The sequence below is a fragment of the Neopsephotus bourkii genome, unplaced genomic scaffold (assembly GCF_033783945.1).
Source record: "Neopsephotus bourkii isolate Nb327-2 ecotype Australia unplaced genomic scaffold, CSIRO-AGI_Nbou_v1 NB_1574, whole genome shotgun sequence".
NCBI classification, from domain to species: domain Eukaryota; kingdom Metazoa; phylum Chordata; class Aves; order Psittaciformes; family Psittacidae; genus Neopsephotus; species Neopsephotus bourkii.
In genome coordinates, this window is record NW_026902050.1 from 4,029,516 (window position 1) to 4,054,440 (window position 24,925).

Below are 24,925 nucleotides of genomic sequence, written 5' to 3' on the forward strand. Positions count from 1 at the left end.
AAACCCCAAACCAAAACAAAAAGCCCACACACACTAAGCCCAGTGAGAGGAAAAACCACTGAGCCAGACCTTTGGCTTCAGTCTACGTTACAGAAACCCTGCCCAATTTTGCTATTAAAAATTCACTTTCACACAGAAAGGTGTCCTCATCAAATTAACTTCTAAAATTAAGACAAAAGTATAAGAGATTAAGTCATAAGAGACCACTGTAATGATCCATTCTGACCTCCTGCATGTACCATACAATTTTTCTAAATTCCAATTTAAACTAATAATCTTCAAGTCTAGTTTTTTCATCTCCTGCGATGGATATTTTATTATTTTCTTAATTACAAAGCACTTTTCATGTCAGTTATTTCTAGAGAATTTATAGTTTTTACTAATAGAAGTAAATGTATCTGGATACAGTGTGTGAGCACCTGGGGCAGGCAGCATTCAGCAGAACAGATCACAACCTTCACACATCCCCTCCTTCACTTGGTAAAAGTATCTCACTACCACAGTAGGCAAGCCACAGGCAAGTCTCAATTTGAAACCATCTCTCTTTCAGGAGAATCCTGACACCAAAAGGCAGAGAGCCTCTGAACTTCCCTGAAGTTAAAAGTGGCTTATGTCACACTTTTGGAATTGTAACACAAGCACCAGAACAGACATTTGGGTCCAAAGCTTAAGGGACTAATCCAGTATCTGGGTCTGGTCCTCCATGGAAAAATGCTATTTATTTAGAAAAGACACTGTTCTCTCATAAGCAATTGAAACAACAGCCACTTGCTCCTCTTAGACCCTTAATGGAACAAAAACAGGCACATTCAGCCAGTTAGACCTACTCAATAAACATGGCTTCCTACAAAGAAAAGAAAGTGAGCTCAGCTGCAGGTTTCCAGCTAAGAACCATTCCCATCATGTGAAATAACATTTTTTTTCCTTCATGTATCCTTATTGCAAGGTCTTGACAAGACAGACGACTGCAGCCACCAGTTACTGTTAATATAAGCATAATTGGATTTGCTATGGTTTCAGTAAACAAGTAATCAAGTGCTTAAAAATCTATTTTAATGATGTTTTCAAGAATAATAATACTCTTCATTACAAAAGAAAGGTAAAAGGTACATCTTTTACATATAAGAAACTTACACCAAAGGCAAAGAATATCTTCAAAATAAAGCTATGTTGCTCACTGCAGGAAAGCTTCAGGTATTTGCGATTATTCACTCGATTCACTTTTGGAAAAAGATGAAGGTGGACTGTCAAAATAGTTACTCTACCATGTCCGCTTTAAATATTTCACTGACTGTCAACAATTTAGCAATAAAATTACAAATATATAGAAAACAGATCTGCTACTGCACTCCTACTGCATAGCTACACATACAACCAATAGCAAAAATTCATAATAACAAAATATGCAGAAATTAAGTGTTTTCCATTCATAAAGGCAGAATTACTCCCACATTCCATTCTGTCCCAAAACGAACATTCAACACAGTGACCAAAAAGGAAGACAACTGTTCCTGTATTTCATAGAATGTGGAGAAGATAAATCTATATTACTCATAAATTGGGACTAACCCTAATTCCACAAATTGTTTGCTGTATAATCATAGCTGATACATGGAAACATGTAAAAATAATATTAACAATTAATTGTAAGTCAGAGTGAAAACAGTGATGCCAATGAGGGGGTCTCATTCCACGACTACTGCTTCTTGGGCAGAACAAGCCCTAGTTCAGCAGTCTTACCCCAGGGACATTACCAGTAACAGAAAGCACAATGCTTAGTAAAATTTGCATGAAAGGCCGAAAGTGATCACTAAAAATGTTTTTACAAACAGTAGGACAAGGACATCGGGAAAACAATACTATTGCATTCATTGCAATATTAGGCATTCAAGTACATCATTACTAATACAAAATGCTACAAATGCTTATTGCATGCAAATAGTCCCCAGACTACTTCATAATTTCTAAATCAAAATAATACATACATAAAGATAAAGCATGGATTCTGTTTACATAAGCTTTGATAAGAAAGGGCACATTAAATCATGAGTGGCTCACTACCATGAAATTACATTTCTAAATAATTTAATCCCTCAAAAAGTATTTCTTGCTAAAAATCCTTCATTTCTCAGTGTAATAGTTTGTAAACTTTGAAGATGTACATTTATACAATCTACAGTCTCAGCAGGAAATAAATTTCAGGTTTATCATCATTACTGTGTTCCAGCTGCAGAACAGAATCATGTGTATATAACTGGTCGCTACAGCCATAGTGCAAAGCAGCACATGTACCCTCTGGCATTCCTCGGCCCTCCACATCTTCCCCAGGGAAGCCATTCAGGTACCTGGCTATGTATGAGCCTGTTGAATGCCTGTTGATAACATGAGGACATGCTGAGGGCTTGTTCCGAAGGATAACCCCTGCTACACTACTTGTGTTAGAAGATTTTTGCTTGCTGGCAGCCTCCTGCCTCTCCTTGGCACGACTGGCTATATTCCTCACTCTGCTCTGGCTTCTGGAGGAGAGTTTTCTGACCAGTGCTTTTGGGCAGTCTTCATCAATCTGCCTGGAGTACAGCGTTTGACAGCTGTCCTCCTGATCCAGGGACACCAGCTTCCTCAGCTGTTCCGTCAGAGCATCTGTTGAATGTGGTCTCATATTCTTCATAGCAGCAAGTTTCTTGTCTCTCATGCCTGATGAGATAAAGCTCCTACTTATGTATTGATACTTACTTTCAAAATTGCAGGAAATATCCTCTGATGTCAAGTCACCAAGACTCTTGGATTTGCAAGGGCTAGTCTGCTTGATGGCTGAATGAGGGGGGAAAGACAAAGCATTTTTGAGCAGTGGTGAGTGTATGTTGAGCTGGGATCTCTTGGAGGTACACATTACATTTTTCTGTTTATCTGAATGATGATGATACAAGAAACCAACACTTTCACACACTGGAAAAGGGAGATGACTCCCTGAAGTCCTGAAGTTTCCTGAGCAGTCCAGGGCAGCAGCACAGAGCTCAACAGTTGCACTGTTCTCAGAAGGCCTCTCTCCATCGTGCCCAGCATCCTGCTTTTGCCTCAGTTTCAAAGGGGAAGCCAACTGGCTCATATCTTCCTTTTTATACTCACGTGCAGTTATCAACACATCTTGAGAATCCCCATCTACTTCTATAAGACTGCTGCTTTCTGAATTCTCACCACTGAGAGGGTCACCAAGTGCCTCCTCAAAGATGAGGCTGTTGGAAGCAAAAGAACTAGCAGTCTTGCAGGCTTCCCAGCTTGTTCCAGATTTTGTTCCACATATTCTTTTGGAATTTGCATTTAGCAAAGAGAGAGGTGACAGACAAGGAGAGCTAGGCATGTTATTTTCTACACTATTTATTTTCTTGCAAAGTAATCCATTGTGGGTCTTACATTCAGAAGCTGGTGTAAGAGTTGCTTCATGGGCAGCTGTGTGCACAGAATACTCTGCAGTCTCAGGGCTGGAGAACAGGGTAGTATCTGGAGTGGAGAACAAAGGGGATTCGATGGCTTTTGTGATAGCAAAGTTGTGCATATGGGGATTGTTAGGATCCTCAGTAAGCACACATGTGTGTGCAGCCGTCATACTGAAGGCCTGGCTGCTAGTGCCATGGAGGCTTGATACAGCAGTAAGATTAGTTTCATCATCTGTGACATCCAACTGCCCAATCAGAGCTGAGACAGTGCTATCCATCTCACTCTCATTCACTAAAGAAACTTCATCTATAAGGCGAGAAAGGTCACTGTCTTGCATGGTTAGACTAGAGTGCAAATCAGGCGCATCAGGGCAAGTGGTAGAAGAAATACCTGTCAAAGAAAGAAGGGCTGCAGTGCTTTTCTTGATGATGTCATATTTTTTACTTTCCATCTCTTCTTCTGGGGAAAGGGAAGTCCCTACATGAGTTATTTTCTCCTCCTTGGACCCTTTTGTGCCATCTTCCTTTTTATTGTCTGCACAGTTTTTGTTATGCGTTTTTTCTGTGGCAAGTTCAGAATCAGAGTGCTGCATTAGAGGGACAGTTTCATCAGAAAGATTATTTTCCCGATAGTCTATAAGGTGATTTGCTTCAGCTACTCCACTTGCAAAAACTAGATTTTCAGGTTGCTCCTGTAGAGGTGATACTAAAGAGTCAACTGTAGTCTCCTGGTCATTCTTCTTAAACTGAGATGCCAAATTTGAAGTACTGGATGGTTTCTCCGAACATGGAAAAACAGATTCTTTCAAGTTTGTTTCCTTCTCGTTTGTATTGCCATCACTGTTGGCTAAATTAAATAAGAAACACGTTAGTTGCATACAATATTGTGTTGTTTATTAACAAGTATTTTGTCCTTAGACAGACAAATGGAGAACGCAAAATTGGGTATAGTTTGTGACAGAACTTAATCATGGGGTTGTGCAGGTACAAATTATCTGAGTGATATGAATAAATGAAAAAATACAACTGCAGGCACTTCACTGAAACTTCCTTTGAATGTCTATTACATCAAGCATGTGATGTAATATTTGTTGCAAATAATGTTAATGAGGCACCATATCATAGCTTGCACATCGTATTACCTTCAGCTGTGTTCCTATTCAGTTTTGTACTATAAAGAAGCATGGCAATAAAGACAGAACAAAACAGCTCTGTTAAAAAAACATAATACTTTGAAACCAGATGCATGGTTAAAAGAGCTGAGTAAAAAGTACCAAATAGATGGATTCCAGACTGTTTTACACACAGAGTTATTGCAAAGTATCACAATTTAAGGATTTATTTTTTGATCTTCTAACAGCATGCTACATTCTGAGAGCAAGATTTTGAATTCCTTAAAGAAAGTGAATTAGATAGTTTCTCCACCAAATCTTCTTACATGTCTTTATATGCCAAATCCAAGCTCCAAGACCCATTCCTTTGGAGCTTTTAATCAAGCAGGGACTACAGAAGCAAGCTTGGCATAATACATACTTATCTAACATTTGCTAGAAATCAGGTACCCTAGGAGGAAATGAGAAGCCCTGATCATTCACCAACAGTGACTGAACCTCCACAGTAAGAACTATTTCTAACAGACATGTCTGGTTTTGCTGATCTTCAAAATCTGAAAAGTTTCCCAAGCTTTCCAGGTGCTTCTAGATAAGGATGGATGCAATGTACGCTGCTTTGATTTGTAATTTTTTTTTTCTTCTCTATGAAGAACAAAGGTGAAAATGGGCCACTTGGCATAATCCCAATTAAGGCACTAGAGGTACGTTCAGCCATAGTATTTTAGCAAGAAACATCTCTGTTGGACAGCCAGCCCTTTCCATTCTTCATTGCATTCTACAATAACAAACACCTCAACTGGCTAATAACTCCCCACGGGTGAAGCTACCTCCCACTCTGAAATATTTAGGCTGAGCTTACCTTATGAGAATACCCAGGCCTATTCCTGTAGGTGCACAAGGGTGCACTGTACCTTTTCTTACCACTATCCCACACAGGTGCTTCCACAAGAAAAAAAAAAAGGGGGTGGGGGTGGGGACGGGACACGACCCAGGCAGCTTTTCTCTACATCCACCACTAAGCCAGGGTGTTCCTGCAGCACACAGAAGGGAACAGGTCCCTTGGGGACAGAAGAGGGCTCCATTTGGAATTTCATCTCCTTCATGTCTCCTTTCTTGATGTCTAAGGTGACCAGTCCTTCACAGACTAGCCTTCCTTATGAGACTCTAATGGACAGAATTCTATGACTTTCATAGTTAGAAGGGGCAGGATTCATTCCCTATGACAGCTTTTGGGTTTTTTTAGGTCATGTCACCAAGGTCTGTGTTTTCTGCAAGGGTTATTTTGCCATAAGTGAACAATTCTGGCCTCCAAAAACCTTTCTTCTAAAGAATTTTGTGTGTTTGTATGTAGTATCTTCACAAGAAATATGAAAGAAATTATTACATCTGTTGCAAAGAATGGCTGAGCTGCATCATCTTCAAAGGTTTAGCTAGAGGATCTTTCAATTTAAAATACAGCATTTCAAAGTTAACTTCTTTTACAAGGAATATCCTTTTTCCTGCCTACAGTTTCTTCTCAGGGTGGTAGAAAAAGAACTGGTTTGATTTTGCTTGCTATTTCTCCTAACTTCTTTTACAAGATTATCTGTCCCTTCAGAGCCACTTACATAGGCAAGTAAAACAAAGATGACTTAACAACATATTCTTATCTGCGCCCAGCAGTTCCCCTTTTTTAGGGTGGCTCCTGTGGCTGCTGGAAGCTGTTGCTTCCTAGCTGAAAATATTCAGAGCAGCATTTCTATCACTCCCCCCAGCCAACAGAGCTTCTTTGTGCACTCTGCACCAAGGAAGACAGACCGTACTTCTGGCTGTTCTGTGCCAGCTGAGGAAGAGCCCTGCAGAACTAACTGCAGAAACACTGTGCTGTCAGACTATGATCTGGCTATCCCTGCAGCCTCATGGGGACAGCCTGTGTGAGTGCACACACTCTTTCCAAACAAACAAAAAATAGCCCCAAAAAGCAGTATAGATGATCTGGACAAGGTAAAAGCTCAGGGTGAAGACAGCAGGTCTAATGAACTACAGCTACTGCACTGGATTCCCAAGCTAATGTAAGTATTCTAGCAAATAAAATATTAGGCAGGTCAAACACATTAACTTTGCTGTAGTCATGGGAATAACTGGATTTTGAAACCAAGACTATTACTGCTGAGTGTACTTAGGAAAAAAAAGGGTATTTTAAGAATTAAATCGTATTGTGCATCAATAATAGACCACGATTATATCCCAACACATGTTTTTCATACAAATTAAATTAAGCAACCTAGGTTAATATCGAGTTGACTGGGTAGAGTTTGACCTACTTTTGCCCCCTTTACAGCTATTTGAAAGTCTGTGTTAGTCTTTGCACACACTTATTTTCAAAAACGTATGCTGCATGCTGTTGTCCCTCCTTGAAAATGGAGAGAGAAAATCCACCATGCCAGCAGCTCCAGTTCCATATGTAAATGGATAGTAGTAAACCGGAAACTGATGAAATACAATTGAAAGTTGCTTCTTAAATTACAGAAAAGAAATTTGGGAACTGCCCTTTTCAGAGTACTTCCAAAAATTATTGCAATTCATTTGCTTCGTTTGCAGAATAATTTTGTCCAGTAATTCTTGAGTTGAGTAAAACTACTTGCATAGAAACTGCAGAACTAAGCCTGTTAGCAGAGTATTTCAACTTACTACACCAATAGCAATTTTGGAAATATCTTACCAGATGTGTTTTCTTTCCCTTTGGCATCTTGGGCAGTTTCATCTGCTGGGCATGGCAGTCCTACAAGAAGGTATTTGTCCACGGGCATAGAAGCAGGACGTGCTTGCAAGCTCCGGCTTGTACGCCTTACAACTCCTTCTTTGTCCTTCAGGTCCGTTGGTTCTGATGCACTGTCTTTAATTTCAGTAGCTTCCAGAAAACCCATCTTGCTTTTCTTTCTACCTTTTGCTGGTGCACTGGCTGTGCGCCGGAGAATTCTATCACCAATAGATCGCTTCCGTACACAGTGCCCACTGGTTTCAGCAGAACTGTGCTTTGGGTTCTTGTTAAACAGACCCCTGAGTCCTATCAGTTGCTTATTCTGAAAGGACAAGAATAGGCACAGTTTCAAGTGAGTTCAAACTATTGTATGAATACAATGAAAAGGCCTGCTTTTAGAGTACTTATGAATGATGAAGACAAAGTTAAAAATGCAGCAAAGCAAAAATTCACACCAAGCAATTCACATTTGCTCTGACCAAGAAACTATCAGCACTGGCCTCCATGAGTTCATGCATGTCTGTATTTCTCCTCATTAGGATGGCAGCCTGCCACAGTTATAAGAAGTTTGCTCAAAATCTCCTAATCAGAGATGACAAGATTGTAAGAAGTGTACTACAGTGACAGGCTACACATTAACTTGGAATTCTATGCATGGGCTTCATCAAAGCAATATTCAAATGTTTCAGAGTCTGAATGAAGAATGATGTAAGTTCGGTAGTTGCAGATCATGCGATTAGGAACCATTCAAAAATATCTGTGCCCAGCAAGTGCAAAGTGCATGCTAATGAAGTCTACCTTTGTGGCTCCTAGAAAGTGCAATATTGTGTAACTGGGATTGAGGATTAAAGGACTCCACTGAAAGGCAAAAACAAAATGCAAATACATTTGGCTACAAGCTTGATACAAGCAAATAAGGTAGTAGTACATCAGCTGTAAATATAACTGCTCTACAGCAAATTTAAACCTATTTATTAATCTAAAGTAAGTCTCTCTCAGAAACTTGAACAGATGCCCTCACTTGTAAGGAGGCAAACATGCATTCAGCCTTTGTTTATACATTAGAGACAACAGCACAGCCCATCATTAAGGCAAGCATTAGATGAACAGACCAAGTGATACAGAGATCAAGTCTCAATGGGTCTTCTCCTCCCTTCCTCCTCTTGGTCTTCCCTATGAAACTACTCTTCACTATTTTTCTTGAGTCTGTTTCTTCTTTGAAGAGCACATGAGCCAAGAGCAATAGCCAAACAGGCTCTACTACAGAATACCACCAAAACTGTATGCGATTTCACCCTTGTACCCAGACATGTACAGATCTAGGTATACATTGCAGTGAATTCCAGCCTATTCACTACTGTTTCTCTTTTTACACTGATTTAGGAGTAACAAAGTCTACCTTGAATACTAAAGGATTCTCTTTGTGCACAGAATGTGAACAGATCTGGTATGGTCAGTGCTGTTCCTTCCACCACCTTGCTGCTGTCCTCCCTGGCAGGAAGAACACTTGTGGAGGCAAAAACAGAGGAGTACATTGAAACCCTGGTCCCTGCGCTGAGACAAGGATGCCAAGAGCAAGATACCTAAGTTGCTTACAGAACCAGCATTGAATCATTAAGTAATCTAATGGGATCAGTGACAACAAAGGTAGGGGAGTTAAGTAAGGCTCTGGTCTATACCAAATCTCAGCCTCAAGGCCTTGTATATGTTATTTTCTATTTCTGTTCCACTCAGCTTTCCTTGGGTGCTTGCAGAACTGTGGTTTTACATATTTGACATGACATTCTTTGCATCCACTCTCAGAAGGGAGAAAGACTGAGGGCTTACTGTTCTTTCCAACTTTTACCCTTCATAAAGGTGAGGAGGTTGGTTTGTGAGGGTTTTCTGTTTGGTTAGTTATTTTTATCATTACAAAGAGCTATTTTATTTTAGCATTCCACTGAATATGCCTTAAGTTATTTGTGCTAGTTATCTCCAATGAAACCTTGTGAACTGCTCATGAAGGCAGTTGAAGCAGGAATGCACAGAAAAAGGACTGCATTTTTATTTTCATTTAAAGAAAATTTAAAATCAGTAATCTTGCAGAAAACCAAAATCTCTGCTCTAAAACCTTAAAGATTTAAAGCTCATATTAGTTGCTAAAATATCTTGCCCAGTACCGTGTTCTGGTGCTGTTACAGTTCTCAAGATTAAAATAAAATTAGTTTAACATACTGAAGAAATGTACTTACTGTATCTGGACATGATAATTATTAGGCGCTAACAGTAAGAACATTGATGAGTACATGCATGCTAAGTCTAGTGTAAGAGTACATTACGCTTTCCTTGCTGATCACCCACAGGGAACCCCACCACACGCTATGAGCTACATCCTTTTCCTTCCTGAGTGCTCCAACAGAAGCATGTTTCTGCTGTTATTGGGGTATCTGAGCTGGAGAAAGACAGGTTTTACTGGACATGGGTGTGCTGTGAACAGGTACCCTGGCTCAGTGCTCCTCAGAGAAAACACTATAAGGCACTGTATTTCTCTTCTTTGAGAATGCTGATACTTGTATGTTTGTAGTTACCTATAAATACAAGTATAAACAAAGACATCAAGTTTAGGACAACAGAGAATCAGACATTGTGCTATGTCATTACTGTATTATCCTAATACTTTGTTTCAAGTTTATTACTGATAATTGCCAGGGAGAGCTAGGCACTGCTAAACCAAGGTACAAACTGCCACAAACCTAAGCTGCAAGAATTATTTAGAACCACACAAATCTGTGAGGTTCTGTGATATATTTAAATCCCTTTTTTTCAGAAGAATTAAAACAAACAAGTCATAACGGATGTAAATTTCCAAATATACCTACCTTTCCATAGATGTCATTTATGATTATATGAACAAATATGGAAGCTTCTGTCAGTCCTTCTAAATACACATGACGATAACCTAGTAAGCCAAAAACATTACACCACATATAATTTTAAGCACAACTGGTAATGACTGTCTATAAAAGTGAAATATACACAGTAAGCCACCTTATGCCTTTACTAAAACTTCTCTTAGGTTCTTACTTGTTTTCCAAGCCCACCCCAGAACAAACTTCTTCCAAGTTATAAATCAGACCCCAACAGCAATTTCCAAAAGCACAGATACCCAAACTCCCTCAAGTAACGCTGAATATACCACCCTAAGGAGAACTGTCCATGTTTGTACAAGAAGTCTCAGAGATATAAGCATATCTCTTATGTTGATAATTTCATCTTTAAGTTTAAAGCTGTTTGTTCTTCAGCTAGATTTCTAAATCAAACAAGTGGGACTAACCAGGCACAAGACTACTAAAGGCCAGGGTTCTTTGTCCAACGAAGTCTCGCCCTATAGGATCATGGTCCCAAACAAGAAATCGCACCAAAGCTATTTCAGGCATGTGGACAGTAAAAGTGAGTGTTTCCTCCCAAACAGGATTAAACCCTGTAAAGCAAACGGAACAGAAATTTTGGAAAACAAGTCCATAGCAAGCACTAGCTTCAATTTTCATGATATGCAGCAAGAGGCATAGGAAACAAGCAGACACAAATGATAACTTACTAACTTACTGCTCATCTAGATAGAGGTGCACTCAATCTCTATTATGTATGTAACCCAAAGTGACAGATCTGTCTCTTGGTTTGCTTTTACAAAGAAAACGGTTCTGTTTGGGTAGCTGGCAAGGATACCAAGGCAAGTCGCTTTTTTGTAGAACTAAAGTAGGCTAAAGACAAATCAGAACAAACAGGAACTACATTTGTTCCCTCCCCATTGTTTTACAACTGCCTATGAGAAGTGATGCCACCTCTCCTGTTGCAACAGGCTATCCCACTCTGTTATTCACTCTTCCTCCTATGAAGGCTGAGGTGGCAGTGAATTTGCCTAGGATGTGATTTGGTTTTTTCATTGCATTTGAAGTTATATCTGTATTTTCCATACATTAAAAAAATATAAAACAAATTTGCAACTTCTGCATAAAGGAGATTTAAGAACTATCCAGGAGACAATATTGTGGTGAACAGCTCCTGTCTTTCACTTCTAGCTTGTCTGTCTCCCCACACCAGAAATTCAGAATTAATCTGTTAGAATACAATCATTTCAATTCATCAGATAAGAAGCTTTGCAATTTACAAAGTAATAACAGATACTAAATCATTTATAATTACTTAATATTTTACTCCAAGGTCCTTTCCAACCCTAACTATTCTATGATTCTATGATTATCTTACCATTGTCGTCAACCACCCTGGTCTGATCTTTACAGCAGTCAACAGGTAGCCCAATGATTTCCACCTCAACAAAGGGATCTATTATCTATTTTTAAAAAACAAAATATTTTAAAAGCAAGCCAATAAGAAAAGCTAAAAGTCAATTTTCTCAGAAAATTCATGCAGAGAGTTAATTTAAATTCATGTGAGAATTCAAAACCCTTTGATTCACATTGATTTTCAAGCAGCATAATCATGAGAAATGACTTCATAAAGTACAAGCTGAGGTATGGTTTGTAGTCTCAAAAGCTATGGCCAGCTATGACTAATTTTCAAGAAAGTACAAATCAGCTCTTAAACATCATGTGTAGGATACAGACTCCTTGGGAAAATGCAGCATTTAGTGACCAAAGGCTTGAAAATATCGGAAATTTATTGGTATATATATTGGTATCAATATCGGAAACATATTGGCATATAATAAGGAGAAAGCTTATTTGAGTCACAATCTGTTATGTCACTCCAGGGCCTCTCATTGAAGCATCTGTTTCTATCAGAGTATCTTACCTCTCCTCTGTCCCCTAACATGGAGTCAGGGGGCTTAGGTAGCTGCTGTCCACTGATGATTTTCAGAATAAGCTGCTTTTTAGGACTGGCAGGAAGTGGATCAGCAGAGTAAGGGTTGAACGTGCCTAAAAGATGGCAAGGAATGAGAATTGTAAGGAAAAGATACACAGAAGATGTATCACCCAAGATGCATACATATAACCGAAGTTCAGTCATAAAGTAACTTACAGAGTATGAAACAGCTGTGGATTAATTTTAAAATTCCATTCCACTTTCTTGCAACCTTTTCTGAGCTAAGCAGTCCTTGGTTATATGATTACAAGACAGAAAAGTCCCCTCTAATAAGATACGAATGTATGGAAATATTAAAGATTCTATATATGTTCTTTCTTGAGTCTTCACGACTTCATATGAAGACACTTTCTGAAAGGCTTGACATACTAAGAAATGTAGAGTGGGACATTACCTTTGCACATCTGCTGAGGTTTGAGGACATAACCACAGTTGCCATTTACTCTAAATTTTGCTTCATTTAACTGCATCACACGTCCCTCAGACTGGTAGTTTAGTGCCACTGATGAAAGAGAAAACTCAGGTGTCATTGATAATAATATTCCCTTATCACATACACAAGGACTGGGAAGTAAGTTTTCATGCAACACCTACCTAACTGGCAACCAACATTCCAGTAAGGTAAAGGATTGAAATTGCTGGAGTCAATCCGATAGGCTGATGGATACACCCTTGTAAGCTGTTTCTGGTTGTAAAGCATAAACTGTTCAGCCTTCTGCTGCACTGCTTGGTGGGCTCTTGTTTCACTGAATGATAGCACATTCCCTGTTGATCCTGTGTGCATTGTTAAATCAACAAATAGGTTATAAACGAATCCTAGGAGATGGGGGCCTGAACTCAGACCTCAGTTATGCTGGTATTAATCAAGGGGAACATGAGATTTAGTCCTAAATTATAACACAGATTGCCCTGTCATATGCAAATCACACTGCATAACTAAAAAGCACCAGTTTCCCCTTCCAGGAGGGTCTTTTGTTCTACTGTCAAGCTTCCAGAACTTAAAGGGGAAGCCAAGCAAGAGCTGAAGCTAGTTGCTAGAGCCTTTTCTCCTGCCAAACAGCCCAGACATGACTACTAAGAAGAATCTACAGAGAAATCTATTAATGGCAGCATGATGATAACTATCTTACTCAAGAGCTTACAGTCAGGGGAAAGAAGTGCCCAGCAGGGCTCTTGTCCTTGTAACACATTAATAGCAGCACTCAACCCATTTCAACTCATCCTTTCTCTAAGTAATCCAAGCAATCTTTCCAATTTGTAAGTCTTCCCTCTGAGAGTTTTACCCCTTAGGCAGACCCCCTCTGATCAGCCCTCTGGGAGAAAGACTGCCCAGAAGACTTTCTTAGGTGAAAGTGCCCAACTGTGAGCGAGCAGTTAGACCCACTCAACTGTATGATCTCTCCATGCCCATCTCTTCAGCTAGGATCAAGAAAGCACAAGAGCTAGATGAAAGGTAAGAGCAGTACTGTGCTCTGATGAGCAAGCCCTCCTTTTCAAATCATCAAGAGCAATCAGATGGATTCAGATTGCACCTGGACTTGCAGAAAAAGCTGAGATGTTTCTCAGCTCAGAACAATGACACTGAAACTCCTCAAGACTTTGTTCTTGTATGGTATCTTGAACTCCCCCCATGGTGCTTTCACCCTCCTTAAATTCTCCCATTAAATTCTATTATAATAGGAATTAATTTTATAGTAATTACAGAATTTCATACACAGTTTGCTCATATACATTTAGTGACCTTCCCCACAAATTCCTTTGCAACTTTCTCAATGGCCATTTTACCTCTGTTTAGTAAAACAACTGCACACTTTCTGAATGGAGATCATATCTATTTATCACAACTAAAAATCTATCATGCTATTAGATGCTACTTAAAATTGATAAAGCTAAAAGATGATGACGAATTCTAGAAAATTGTGAAAACAGGAAAGGGTCCGCCTAAAAAAAAGACTCATTTTAAAACTGCCACTAAAACATGAATGACATAAGAAATCAAGGGAAAGGTGGTGCTTTAGTCTTTCTCTATGTCATGGGTTCGGCAGCAGCAGTCAGTTAAGCAAAAGGAACAGGTAACTAACTCCTCTGCTTTTAAAACAACTTAAAAAAAAAAACCCAAACCAAAAACCAAAACCAAACCCAACAAACAAACAAGGGAAAAATGAAGAAGGCAGACACGCTTCCTATCCAAACAGGAAACTGAAAAAGGCCAGCAGCCTTACCATCATCTACTATATCCTGGGCAGCCACAGAGTTCGTGTACACCACTAGGTCAGACAGAGCTCGGCACAGCTTCACTGTTCTTCTTCGATGACCTAGTCTGCTTAAATATGTTCAATACATAAAACAAATCAGGAGATTTTCAATATTTAAAGCGTATTTCAATCCCCCTTTCTCTTCTTTTCATCTATAAGAAAATGAACAACTGAACAGGGAACGGTGTGTGGCAAACCTTCTCAGAGAGGGCTCCAAGATGACTGTTCCCCTCGTACATCTATAGTCACAATACACAATTTTTTCATTTAAAACATAATGAAATAGCTGCAGCATGTCTCTTCTTAACATAAACAAGGCAGACAGCTTTGAGCTGTATCTGAAAAAGGAGCACTGCAGTGACAACAAATGCATTCTCAATGGCACTTTTTTGATTGCTTTTTCTTTACATTCTCAGATGTAATAAAGTTGGCTGGGCTGTGATGTACCCTTACCTAGCCTAAACAGTTTTCTTACAGCATGCAAAATGTAGATCGGCATTTTTCCATTAGAAGAGTATTACTATCAGCTACAAAAACCTATGCAATCAAAATATCAGGCTACAGCAGTCAAGCAAAATATACACCAACAGAAGTGTCATAAATGACCTGCTCTTAAGAACAGAATTCCCCGAGGCAATGACATGTAAGTATCGATAGTAGTAAATATTGCCTCTAGCTTAACTGAGCTGTAAAACTATGGTGATTCATGGCTCACCTGTGGAGCTGCCCCATTTCCTTCCCACAGGGTGTTTGCTGGCTTTCATCATCATCTGATGTACTATGGTATTTGGATGCTACCTTCACAGCTTTCTGTTGGGAAAGAATCAAGCACAGCTGTGTCAGTTTATGGGGTGGTTCTATAAATACACATTATTGTAATTAATGTCAGTGGGTTGGGCAAGCTGCAGAAGGTTTACAGCACAGGACCAGTGTCCTATGAGGATGCTGAATGACCCCTGGGGGTTTGACAACAGAAAACTCTAGGTGGTATGTCAAGTGTTTCCATACATGCAGCGAAGAAAAGCCAACACAAAGCACCAGTGCCAAGAGCTCACTCTATCTGGCTGCAAGGATCCAAGCCTGCATCCAGGGAGCAGTTTTATCTGCTGGCAAGCAGACAAATCCAAGCCTGAAGAATATTATTTCTGCAAACTGACCAGTCTGTTGCAGGCCAGTGCATATTCTGCAGCTTCCCTCCCCTGCTCCCTCCTAACATGAAAGCACAACACTGCTCCAGCTGTCTCCAGTACACTGGCCACCTGACTGAAATTCTAATGGGTTGTATCATATTTAACAAACAGTAACACACAATGTGAGTTCCTTTCACCTACCTATGCTACTCCCAACTTAGAAAATTTAAGGAATAATCCATGAAGTGGAGAACAGTCTGGGCAAAATTTTCAATCATCCTTCTGCTGCCTTTTGAGCACCCTCACACAAGCATTCAAGTTATTCCAAATTATTACAGTAGACAGTAAATAGCTATGATGAAAACATTAACATCTCCAAAGCACTTATATTTCACAAGCAACTGTTATTTAACAGCTTCCTATTTCAACAACATTACATCTTTTGTAACACTGTCTTCAAGTGAGAGTTTCCTTAATTCCCTTCTCATCAAGGGGTAATTAACAATATAATTGAAAACTCCTTATCCTTTTACTCATATGGTAATTGAGCACAGATTTCTCCTGTTATGATACACAAATAATGTACATAATGTAGTTTGCTGTGTTTAGTGCTGAAATAAAATTGCCTACACTGGGAATAATTTCCTTGGTTCAATTTTGGAATCTGAAGGTCTGCAGTGTGGATGCTTCCCACAGTTAACTTGCAGGAACTGCCAGTCTTAGTGTGTTCGTCCCTCCACTGGCAGTTTTAAAGAGTTTATACATGAGGCACAAGAGCTGGCTGAAAGTACCCCAAGTCAATATCCCTGAGTGGATAATTCTGTACCTGCAAAAATATCGATAGTAACTGTCCTTCCCAGGCATCCCTTTAGCTGGAATGGCATAAATGGGAAGTTACTGGACAACCCTGTTGCCTCAGTCTACAACACAATTGGGAAGAAAAAAAAATAAAAATCTATATATACTCTGACTTTTTTCAGCAGAGATGAAGCAAATGGGCTTTCCAACCTTCTCCATCCATTAGGTTAGATAGTTGTAGTAATTAAATTATTGACATACTTTCCAGCCCTCAGTGTAACCAGCAATTTTTAGTGGCTGACTGTCACCTCTGACATCTCATTCCACAGCATTTGTTTTCCAGTCAGCAAGCACAGGTTACAAAGAGAAGTGTCTACTATCATGCACAACAGGTACTTACAGATCACAGTATATTCTGGGTGAATAATGTGCACTTAGCTAAAGCTGCTGAAAGAAGTATGTCTGCTTCAATCTGATGTAAGCTTATAATCAAAATGTAAATAAGTCCTGCTTAGAGAATTTCTGATGGCTGCTAGCTGACTCCAGGGCAGATGAACTGGTGGCTGATTAAGTTGTATGAACTATTTCATAGTTGCTGTTTTTCCTAAACTGATGCTCAGATTTTATCAATTACAGAGTGTGTTCCCTGCTCAGATGCAGCTTTCACTGCAGAGAGCACTGACGAGCAATACAGGTGTCTTGCAGGCTGGGGCAGAGGAAGCGCTGGCATCACAGTGACTCAGCTGCAGAACTGCTGTGTGCCCCTTCCCTGACAAGCCTATTTTTTCTGATTTATTTACTTGGTATCTGCTAATTGACTCAGGAGGAAGGAAGCCTTCAGTTGAACCAAATCATGCTGAGATTACATGTTCAATAAATCCAAGCCTCGAAGCACTGTGGGAGTGTGGGAACAGGGGAGGTGGATGACAGGAACACATTTGTCAAGATACTGGAATAGGAGGAAAACATGGGCCCACTGTCACTTCTGGTAGCTGCTGTCCACCTGTAAAACGAAACCTCACACTCATCTGAATTGTATCAGATCTTACGTGGTTCAGCTGCAACAAGACCCAGCGAAGCAAACAGTTTGACCTACCAGCTACACAAACATCTAACTTATCTGCAAAACCATTAAGCAATCAGAAAAGAATACATTCTTACAAAGCAGAAGTCAGAACCAGTACTCAGTCACAGCAGTCTCCTAAATCAAGTGGAAAGCCAGTCACAGCACACCCTGTGTGGCACTGCTCAGGGTATGAAACAGCAAAACTGGATCCTGAATGAAACCAACATTATGTGTACTGTGTGCACACAAGTCTGGAAAATAAGAATACACCAAGGCATTTGCCTATGTTACTTTTATGCCGTTGCAAGTTTGATCAGAAAACCAGCAATTCCACATCACCGGTAAAGATGATCTTTTTGGTCAGGCAAGATTTTTGGGTTGGTTTTGGTGTGGATTTTTTTTTTTTAACTTTACAAGCTCATCTTTAAAAAGTTCTCCAGTACTGCTAGCAGCCAGCATTCCTCTGAACAGCAATGAATGTACCAAGTGTAATCACATAGTCTTTTCTGACTGCCCCCTATGTGTCATGCTTGTTCCAAGCAATAAAACATATCCGGTGTCTCTAGAATGCTGTGAGAACTAGAAGAACAAATGGAGTCTTTCATTTTACTTACTTTGTGTTTACCGAAGTTGCCCATTAATGATCGACTATGAGACTTTTTTCCACCTTCTTTTACATCCAGGTTCTGTGCAGAGAAAGTGCAATAAGAAGCGTAACTGGATACCTTCAGAATCATCCTTAAAGAGACTGCTACAGTATCTAAAAGACATCATTTCTACCTAGTGTAAGTTTTTTGCATGTCACCCTGATTCACTATTAGAAAAGTACAGTGATTCCAACTGAGAATAAAAGTGAGTTAAAGTCTAAACTGCAACATACTGATCTGTGAACATAAACTGAAATCCAAGATCTTCACAGGACTTCTCTAATTTGCTTATATACTTGAGAGCTTAGCAACCCTCTAGCATTAAGGAAAAATACTGACGCTTAAGACAACAACCAACCATGTAAAAAAAGCAGTCTAGCAAAAACAAAACACATTTGAAAATGCACTTGAAAACAATCACAAAGGAAAAGGGGAAAAAAAAATCTAGCAGATAAATGTGGACTTTTCACAGGTAGCCTGAAGTCTGAGTTGCATATTTATAGCCATGCCCCTAGACACAAATTTGACAATCCTAAGCAGCGCCTAGCTTTTTCTGTCAGAAAAGCACATTCCTTCCTCTTCTAAAAAGCAAAACAAAGACATAAAGGTGCTGAAGAATATTTCCCCAGGGTTTCAGCAATTCCTATGAATTCCAATTATTCGCTGTTCAGTGTTGAGTTGGAATTCGCTTCTGACTACTGTCATGGTAAGGGCGCTACATCCAAGGAAGTCAACAGCCTCTGTAGCTATGTTCAAAGACTTTTCCTAGCTCAGGATGAAAGTCTCTGTAAAACACTGAATGAAACTTCAGCAAAGTACTTTTCTCTCTCAGATAAGGGTGAGAGTTGACAGTTTCAACAGCAAACTGAAACTAGTATCAGGCCTGACTGACAGTAAGTATTGTACACACTGCTTGCTTACCTTGCTCACCTACCCTCAGAACCCGGTTGGTAATTACTGGAGATGAGCACATAAAACTTGCGATAAAGGAAAATGAGATCTGATCACCACAAAGTAGAAAAAATTCCCAACAGATCCCATTTTGACACATCAGTTACACAGTAACTACTAGAAAAAAGCTTTACAACACCACCAAAGCTAACTAAGCTAGTTAGACAATTACCAAACCACCAAAGTGTTTAATCAGTTAGCTTCCTCCCATCTAAGTCAACAGTGGCTATAAATTATTCTTATTATTGTTTTAACTGACAATTATTAATTGTTCAGCTCTGTATTGCTATAAGACCCTTGAAAAGAGTCACAATCAATCAATCTTCACACAGGATTGTTGCAGCAAGAGATCTAAATAATTTCAAATGTCAATTAGAAAATTCTATCATTTAATATTATTACCTGACAGATATCTGAATAATGCACTTGTATAACTAAAGTATTTTCAGTACTTTTATCACATCAATGACATGTAATGGGTAATCTCAGTCATCATATCCAACATCAACACCTTATGGAAATTCACATTCTTTAAACAAAACTCCTTACCCCTTCAAAAGCTATCTAGGGGCCAATAATTTTTCAGACATCAGAGAACACAGCAAATGTAATTTTAACACAAAGTAGCATTGAAATCACTCATATATAATCATATTTACTAACACAGGGAGTTTGCTCTCTGAAATCCCACTTTTCTGACCTCATGAAGGCCAAAGGGAACCAGCAATCTGACTGTTCTCAGACTGCAAAGCCACAGTCTGAAAATAACCTTTCTCTGTCAGGTCTGATTGCCTTGTCCTCTGCTTCTTACAGCCTCTTCCCACCACAACACAGGTTTTACAGATGTCTCAAGCATCAGCACAAGCCGAGTATGTTTGCTGTAGTAAAGCCTGGCTCCAGGCAAAAGTCTCCTAGGTGCAGCCTTGGAGAAAGAGATTGATGAGAACTACATAAGCCCTAAAGAGTGGGAAGACATGCAGAAAGCAGAGCTACATGTACTTGACTTTTAAGACTACACCCCTTATGCAATAGGCACCCCCACACAACAATTCACTCAGTATTTAACCGAGGTTCGCATACAATTGAGGCAAAAGTATGGTATCCGTGGATTCAAGGTGCTGTTTACTGATGTAGTCAAAATTCTGATATATTTTATTGTTTTACAAAAGTAGTTTGATGTCAAAAGGGAAAAGAAAACCTACCCTTCTTGATCTGAAGCAGTCTCAAAGTCATGAAAAAAACAACCTTTCTTTCATCCATTGGCATTACAGGCAGAGAACCCTTTCTGTTATTATGACCAGACTTCGTAAGACTAAGGCAACAGAAAAAAGCTCTTTCTAGACACAAACTGAATTGCTTAATACATGCTTGCAATTGGTACTTACTCAACTGGTTGCTTCCAAGTGTTACAAGTAGTAAACCAGATTAGAAAACATTGAAGCAACATACTCTTCACATTTGACCAAATTCTCTTCTTAAAATTCTCTTCTGAAATAGTTTCAAGTTTTCACTTTGGACAAAGCAAACTTTCAGAAGCTGTTTAAAATTTATCAGCTTTCTCATCTGAAAAATGTGCAATACACATTCTATTCTCTTAATATTGAACAGAGCATATGAAAGGGAAAAACCCACATACCTGCTTCAGGTTAACATTTAAACCCTCATGAGTTGCCTTTAGTAGGGCTCTCACAGTGAAGCTGTCAGGATCTTCTTTGTCCCTGATTTGGGATTCTTTCATTAGAGATTCCAGTTTTGTTCTTATAAAAGACTCCACCTGGTGCTCAGTTGTGCCATTACTCTGAAAGAAATCCAGTTATATCCATTAAGAAATCCAGTTAAAGTAGATTATTATGTCCATTGCTTCTGGAACAGCCTGAGGAAGCATTACACACGTTTCGGGCAACACAACAGTCCGAACGTTTTCTTTGTGCAAGAAGAAGCTTCTTGTATAATCCTGTCTTGCATAACCTTGACTTTTTATCAGTGGCTTTTACAGCCCTTCCCATTCTCCTTTTTCTTTTTAGTCCTCCTGACGCAACTTACACTGCCACACCAAAGCACAGTCCACCACGTAGAATACCCAGAACCTGGCCCTGGTGTTAGCAATTTCTTTCAAAACTGTCACAACTTTGATCTTCTCTCTCCTATGATGACAAGCTAATGCACTTACCTATTTCCTCCAAAATACCAGACAACCCACGCATCATTATACTTCGGCTCCAAACAGTAAAAAAGAGGAGTTAACAACACTCATATGCACTATACAGACAGAAACCAGTCTCTTACATAAGGTGCCTAAAATAAAAATGGATCTTGTAGAACAGTGTGCACTTAGCATCCCTTTGTCACTGAGGTGTGAGACCCCTCCTGATAAAGGAGAGGATAGCAACTGTTCTGTCCTAACAAGTTCCATTTCTAGCCCCAAAAGACATTCTATGTTTTGCATTGGCTTTATGGATTGCCATATTTTTCATAGATCTTTCTATTAAAGAAACCATAATCTTATCAGAAGTGCTCAAACCACATTAGTAAAGTATACGTGGATTACACAGACTGCTCCTGTGAACAGCACACTGGTTTCAGGCCTTACATTAGTTTCAGGCCTTACATTGGTTTCAGAACCAGTAGAGCAATCTCATCTCACTACACCCATAATTAGACTTATGTTCTTTCAATATATACTTTTTCCTTGAACTTAAACCTGCAAAATTTTGTAGCTGTACTTAAAATCAATCATATTCCTAAAGATTTATGGAATTGGGAGTCTTCAAGCTTCCCCGTAAATTAACACCAAATATTTCCAATACTGTAGTAAATACCAACGAAAATATAACATTCTGAGTCATGGAGCAAGCTAAACACTAGACTTGCCAAGTGCTAATTTGAATTCTTTCAAATAAATTCTTTCTATGTCTCCCTAGATAGCATTTTCTTTGTTCAAAAGTTTTAACTGGTGAAGCAAGGCTGTCTCTTAACTAGAAAAAAAAACCCACTTGCTGGATAATGCACACCAGTTTCAGCTTTTAGCAAAAAATGTTACTAAAATTAACAACAGAAAAATAAATGAAGAGTTAAGAAAGCAAACAGAAATCAATCTTCTGTACCAAAAAATAAGAAACAGAAGGATTGAAAATGAACCTCATATTTGTTTCATTTGTATGTCTCAATTTTCATCTAGCAATTGTGTAACAAATCCATCATGCCATTGCTTTAGGTACTACACATTTGTATCTGAAAAAAGCCTAGCAAGCTTGCAAGTGCTGGCATCAATGCTTACGGTCTAGCGTACCTGAACTACTTAAATCCTTTATTTATATGATTTAAAAGACAAAGTGCGCATTTCCAAACAATGTCATTCCCTATCTAAGTGTGAAATTATATAACTTCGTTATCTCAAGGACCTGACTTAGAAATAACAGTTAAAAACTCATCTGCTAACAACTACGTAGGATTATAGAGTATGCACGTAAGAGATGTAGAGTTATAACAGTTCTAGGAACTGTATAAATGCACATACATAGCAAGGCTTTAATTTGCAGTCATCTTCAATTTCATCAGCACTATCCTCATCTGAAACTTCTCCTTCCTCAGCATCTGCTCCGAGACTGCAAGGCAACTTTTTACCCTAAAATGAGGAAAAAAAAAAAATTCACAATAAATGCACACATGGCCAGTTTTCTTCAATGCAAAGACCAAAATAGCCCATTCCTCAACTATCCCTTATTTTAATTATGACCACAGTCTGGAATTTGTTTTCAGAGTCTCATGCAAACTGGTTCAAGGACCTAGATTATCACAGGTGATATTTTAGATTTTCTGGAAGAGTTTCTTACTGGAAGATCTTTGCAAGCTCTTCAAGAAAGTGTATCACCTCCCATGTCTGGAGAAAGCAAGCAGGGGTCCAAAGGATTTTTTTGAGTTAACTTTCAGATATTTCAGACTTTCTCCTAGCAAGCAGACTACTGTATATTTAACATAAAAAAAAAAAAAAAGTCACAAGCTGAGATTTTGTTATAGGTTCCTCATAAGAATAGAAAACACAGACACAAAAGAAGTCACTGCAAGCAGCCATCAACATGAAGGAAGCAGCAAAGCCAAAAGCTGTTTTAATATTGCATGCACATCCAACAGTATAGTCAGCAGTCCAAAATTAGATGCTAATCCAGTACTGTGAATGTTGTATATCTACATTAGAAAGAAACTAACTCCATGTCTAGTTTCCAACAACTGATTAGAGTGGTGAGCATCAAACAGAGGTTACTGGCTACTTACAGTAAAAAAAAAACAAACCAACAACAAACAAACGCTCTGACAGATTAGTTTTGCTTTTTAGAGCATTAATCTTTGATTTTGCTTTTTCCTGACTTACAGCGATGTGCAATCACAGAACCTTAGAAATGTTGACTATGGGAGCTCTGAATGTCTTTGGTCCAATCTCCCAGTAAAGGAGGATCATTACCAGCTCCCAACAAGCATTCCTTTGCCACGTTTTGCAAACTTCCAAAGGTGGAGACTTCCCTGGCCTTCTGTACAGTCTCTTTCCATGCTGCACTACCGTCAGCTGAAAAAGCTTTTCCTGGCATCCAGTCTGCCCCTCCCAAGCTGTAACTTGTGGCCATTGCCTCTTGCTTTACCATCTGCTACTTAATAAATTACCTATTAAACTTTTGAGTTATTACTTCTATGTGCGTCTTTCTCACTGATGGCAGAAATGTTCACTGTCTGTTTCATCAGTGGCAGAGGTAGACAACAATTACACCCAGATTTCTGCAGAAACAGATCGATTTCTGGCTGCATTTGGAAATTAATAATGCTACCGCTAACGAGTAGGTCAAATTCACTTCACACTGCCACCTTTAATACTGGCTTAAATCCATGAGTACTATTACAATTACTCTTTATATACACTAGCAGGATGAAAATTATGCCATTACTCAAAATTGTTTGGCAAATGAATCAAAACTGCCTTTCAAAGTAAAACTCAAATACTAGCAAAAATAATGGCAAAATATGAGAAATTGGTTTACTTCTCAACAGGATGCTGATTCCTAAATATGATTTTATCTTTTCCAACAAGGCTGCTCAAATTGAGAAGAAGATGGGAGACAGGGCTTTGTGAAAAGATACTGTGATGCTTAAAATAGCATTCCTTATTCTCTAACCATTAGCTCAGCTCCACACTATTTTGTAACAGCTCATGGGGTTCCAGCACTGTCAACTGAAGAATTAAACTGAAGTTACAAACTCAGATGTACTACAAAAACCAGCTCAAAATTTCATGTAAGAGCTGCACAGTATCATACCTGTTCTGCTTTTTCTGCACTGACACTAGTATTTCAAGCCAGGTGTGCCAGGTTTTGTCGCACGACTGACATTACATACTGTTTAGTTTGACTCCCTAAAACACCAACACTACGTGCTTTCATAGTTCATTAACTAGCAGTTGCAGATAAAAACTGATTCAGTAAAGCACGCAAAGGTTTTCTAATTCAGAATCAGCTTTGCACTACACATTGAAATATGTCCAAACTAACATCAAACCAGAACTGTGAATCCTGGTAGCCAGCTTCATATAGAGGACAGAGGGGAAAAAAAAATAATAATAGTATCTCAAGAGCTCACAGCAAAGTAACTGCCCTCATGTGTCAAAGTAAATTTGACAGTCTGATAAGCCACAACTCTATTAATCACCCTCTCAAAGGTCTGCCTTGCATTTCTTTCTTATTATATCCATCTCAGTCTTCGAAATTCCTTTCAGAGCAAACCCATTTATACTGAGAGGTTCAAACAATTAATCTTGCATACAACACTAACTTCAGTGCTCCAGGGCCTCCTCCTCCTTCACTGTTCCTTACAGCTACCTTCTGAAGTGCTCTTCTTTCATAAACACAGCTGATGAACCGTGAAAATAGTTTCATTTCATGAACTA

General features: G+C 39.0%; 1 protein-coding gene across 4 annotated transcripts in view; it reads right to left on the reverse strand.

The window, feature by feature from the left end:
* Positions 1-1,031: 1,031 nt before the first annotated feature.
* Positions 1,032-24,925, reverse strand: part of PLCH1 (phospholipase C eta 1) — an 80,077-nt gene continuing 56,183 nt past the window's right edge. For 2 of the 4 annotated variants that reach the window (XM_061371592.1, XM_061371593.1), the window contains 14 exons: positions 22,514-22,621; positions 20,633-20,794; positions 18,013-18,084; positions 15,120-15,214; positions 14,372-14,472; positions 12,744-12,923; positions 12,544-12,651; positions 12,078-12,202; positions 11,532-11,616; positions 10,600-10,746; positions 10,145-10,224; positions 8,085-8,144; positions 7,248-7,608; positions 1,032-4,281 (listed from right to left, as the gene is read on the reverse strand). In XM_061371592.1, coding sequence (XP_061227576.1) covers positions 2,174-4,281; positions 7,248-7,608; positions 8,085-8,144; positions 10,145-10,224; positions 10,600-10,746; positions 11,532-11,616; positions 12,078-12,202; positions 12,544-12,651; positions 12,744-12,923; positions 14,372-14,472; positions 15,120-15,214; positions 18,013-18,084; positions 20,633-20,794; positions 22,514-22,621 — 3,792 coding nt within the window. In that variant the 3' untranslated portion in view covers positions 1,032-2,173. The remainder of the gene's footprint in view (positions 4,282-7,247; positions 7,609-8,084; positions 8,145-10,144; positions 10,225-10,599; positions 10,747-11,531; positions 11,617-12,077; positions 12,203-12,543; positions 12,652-12,743; positions 12,924-14,371; positions 14,473-15,119; positions 15,215-18,012; positions 18,085-20,632; positions 20,795-22,513; positions 22,622-24,925) is intronic. The other 2 variants (XM_061371595.1, XM_061371594.1) reach the window with 2 other exon arrangements.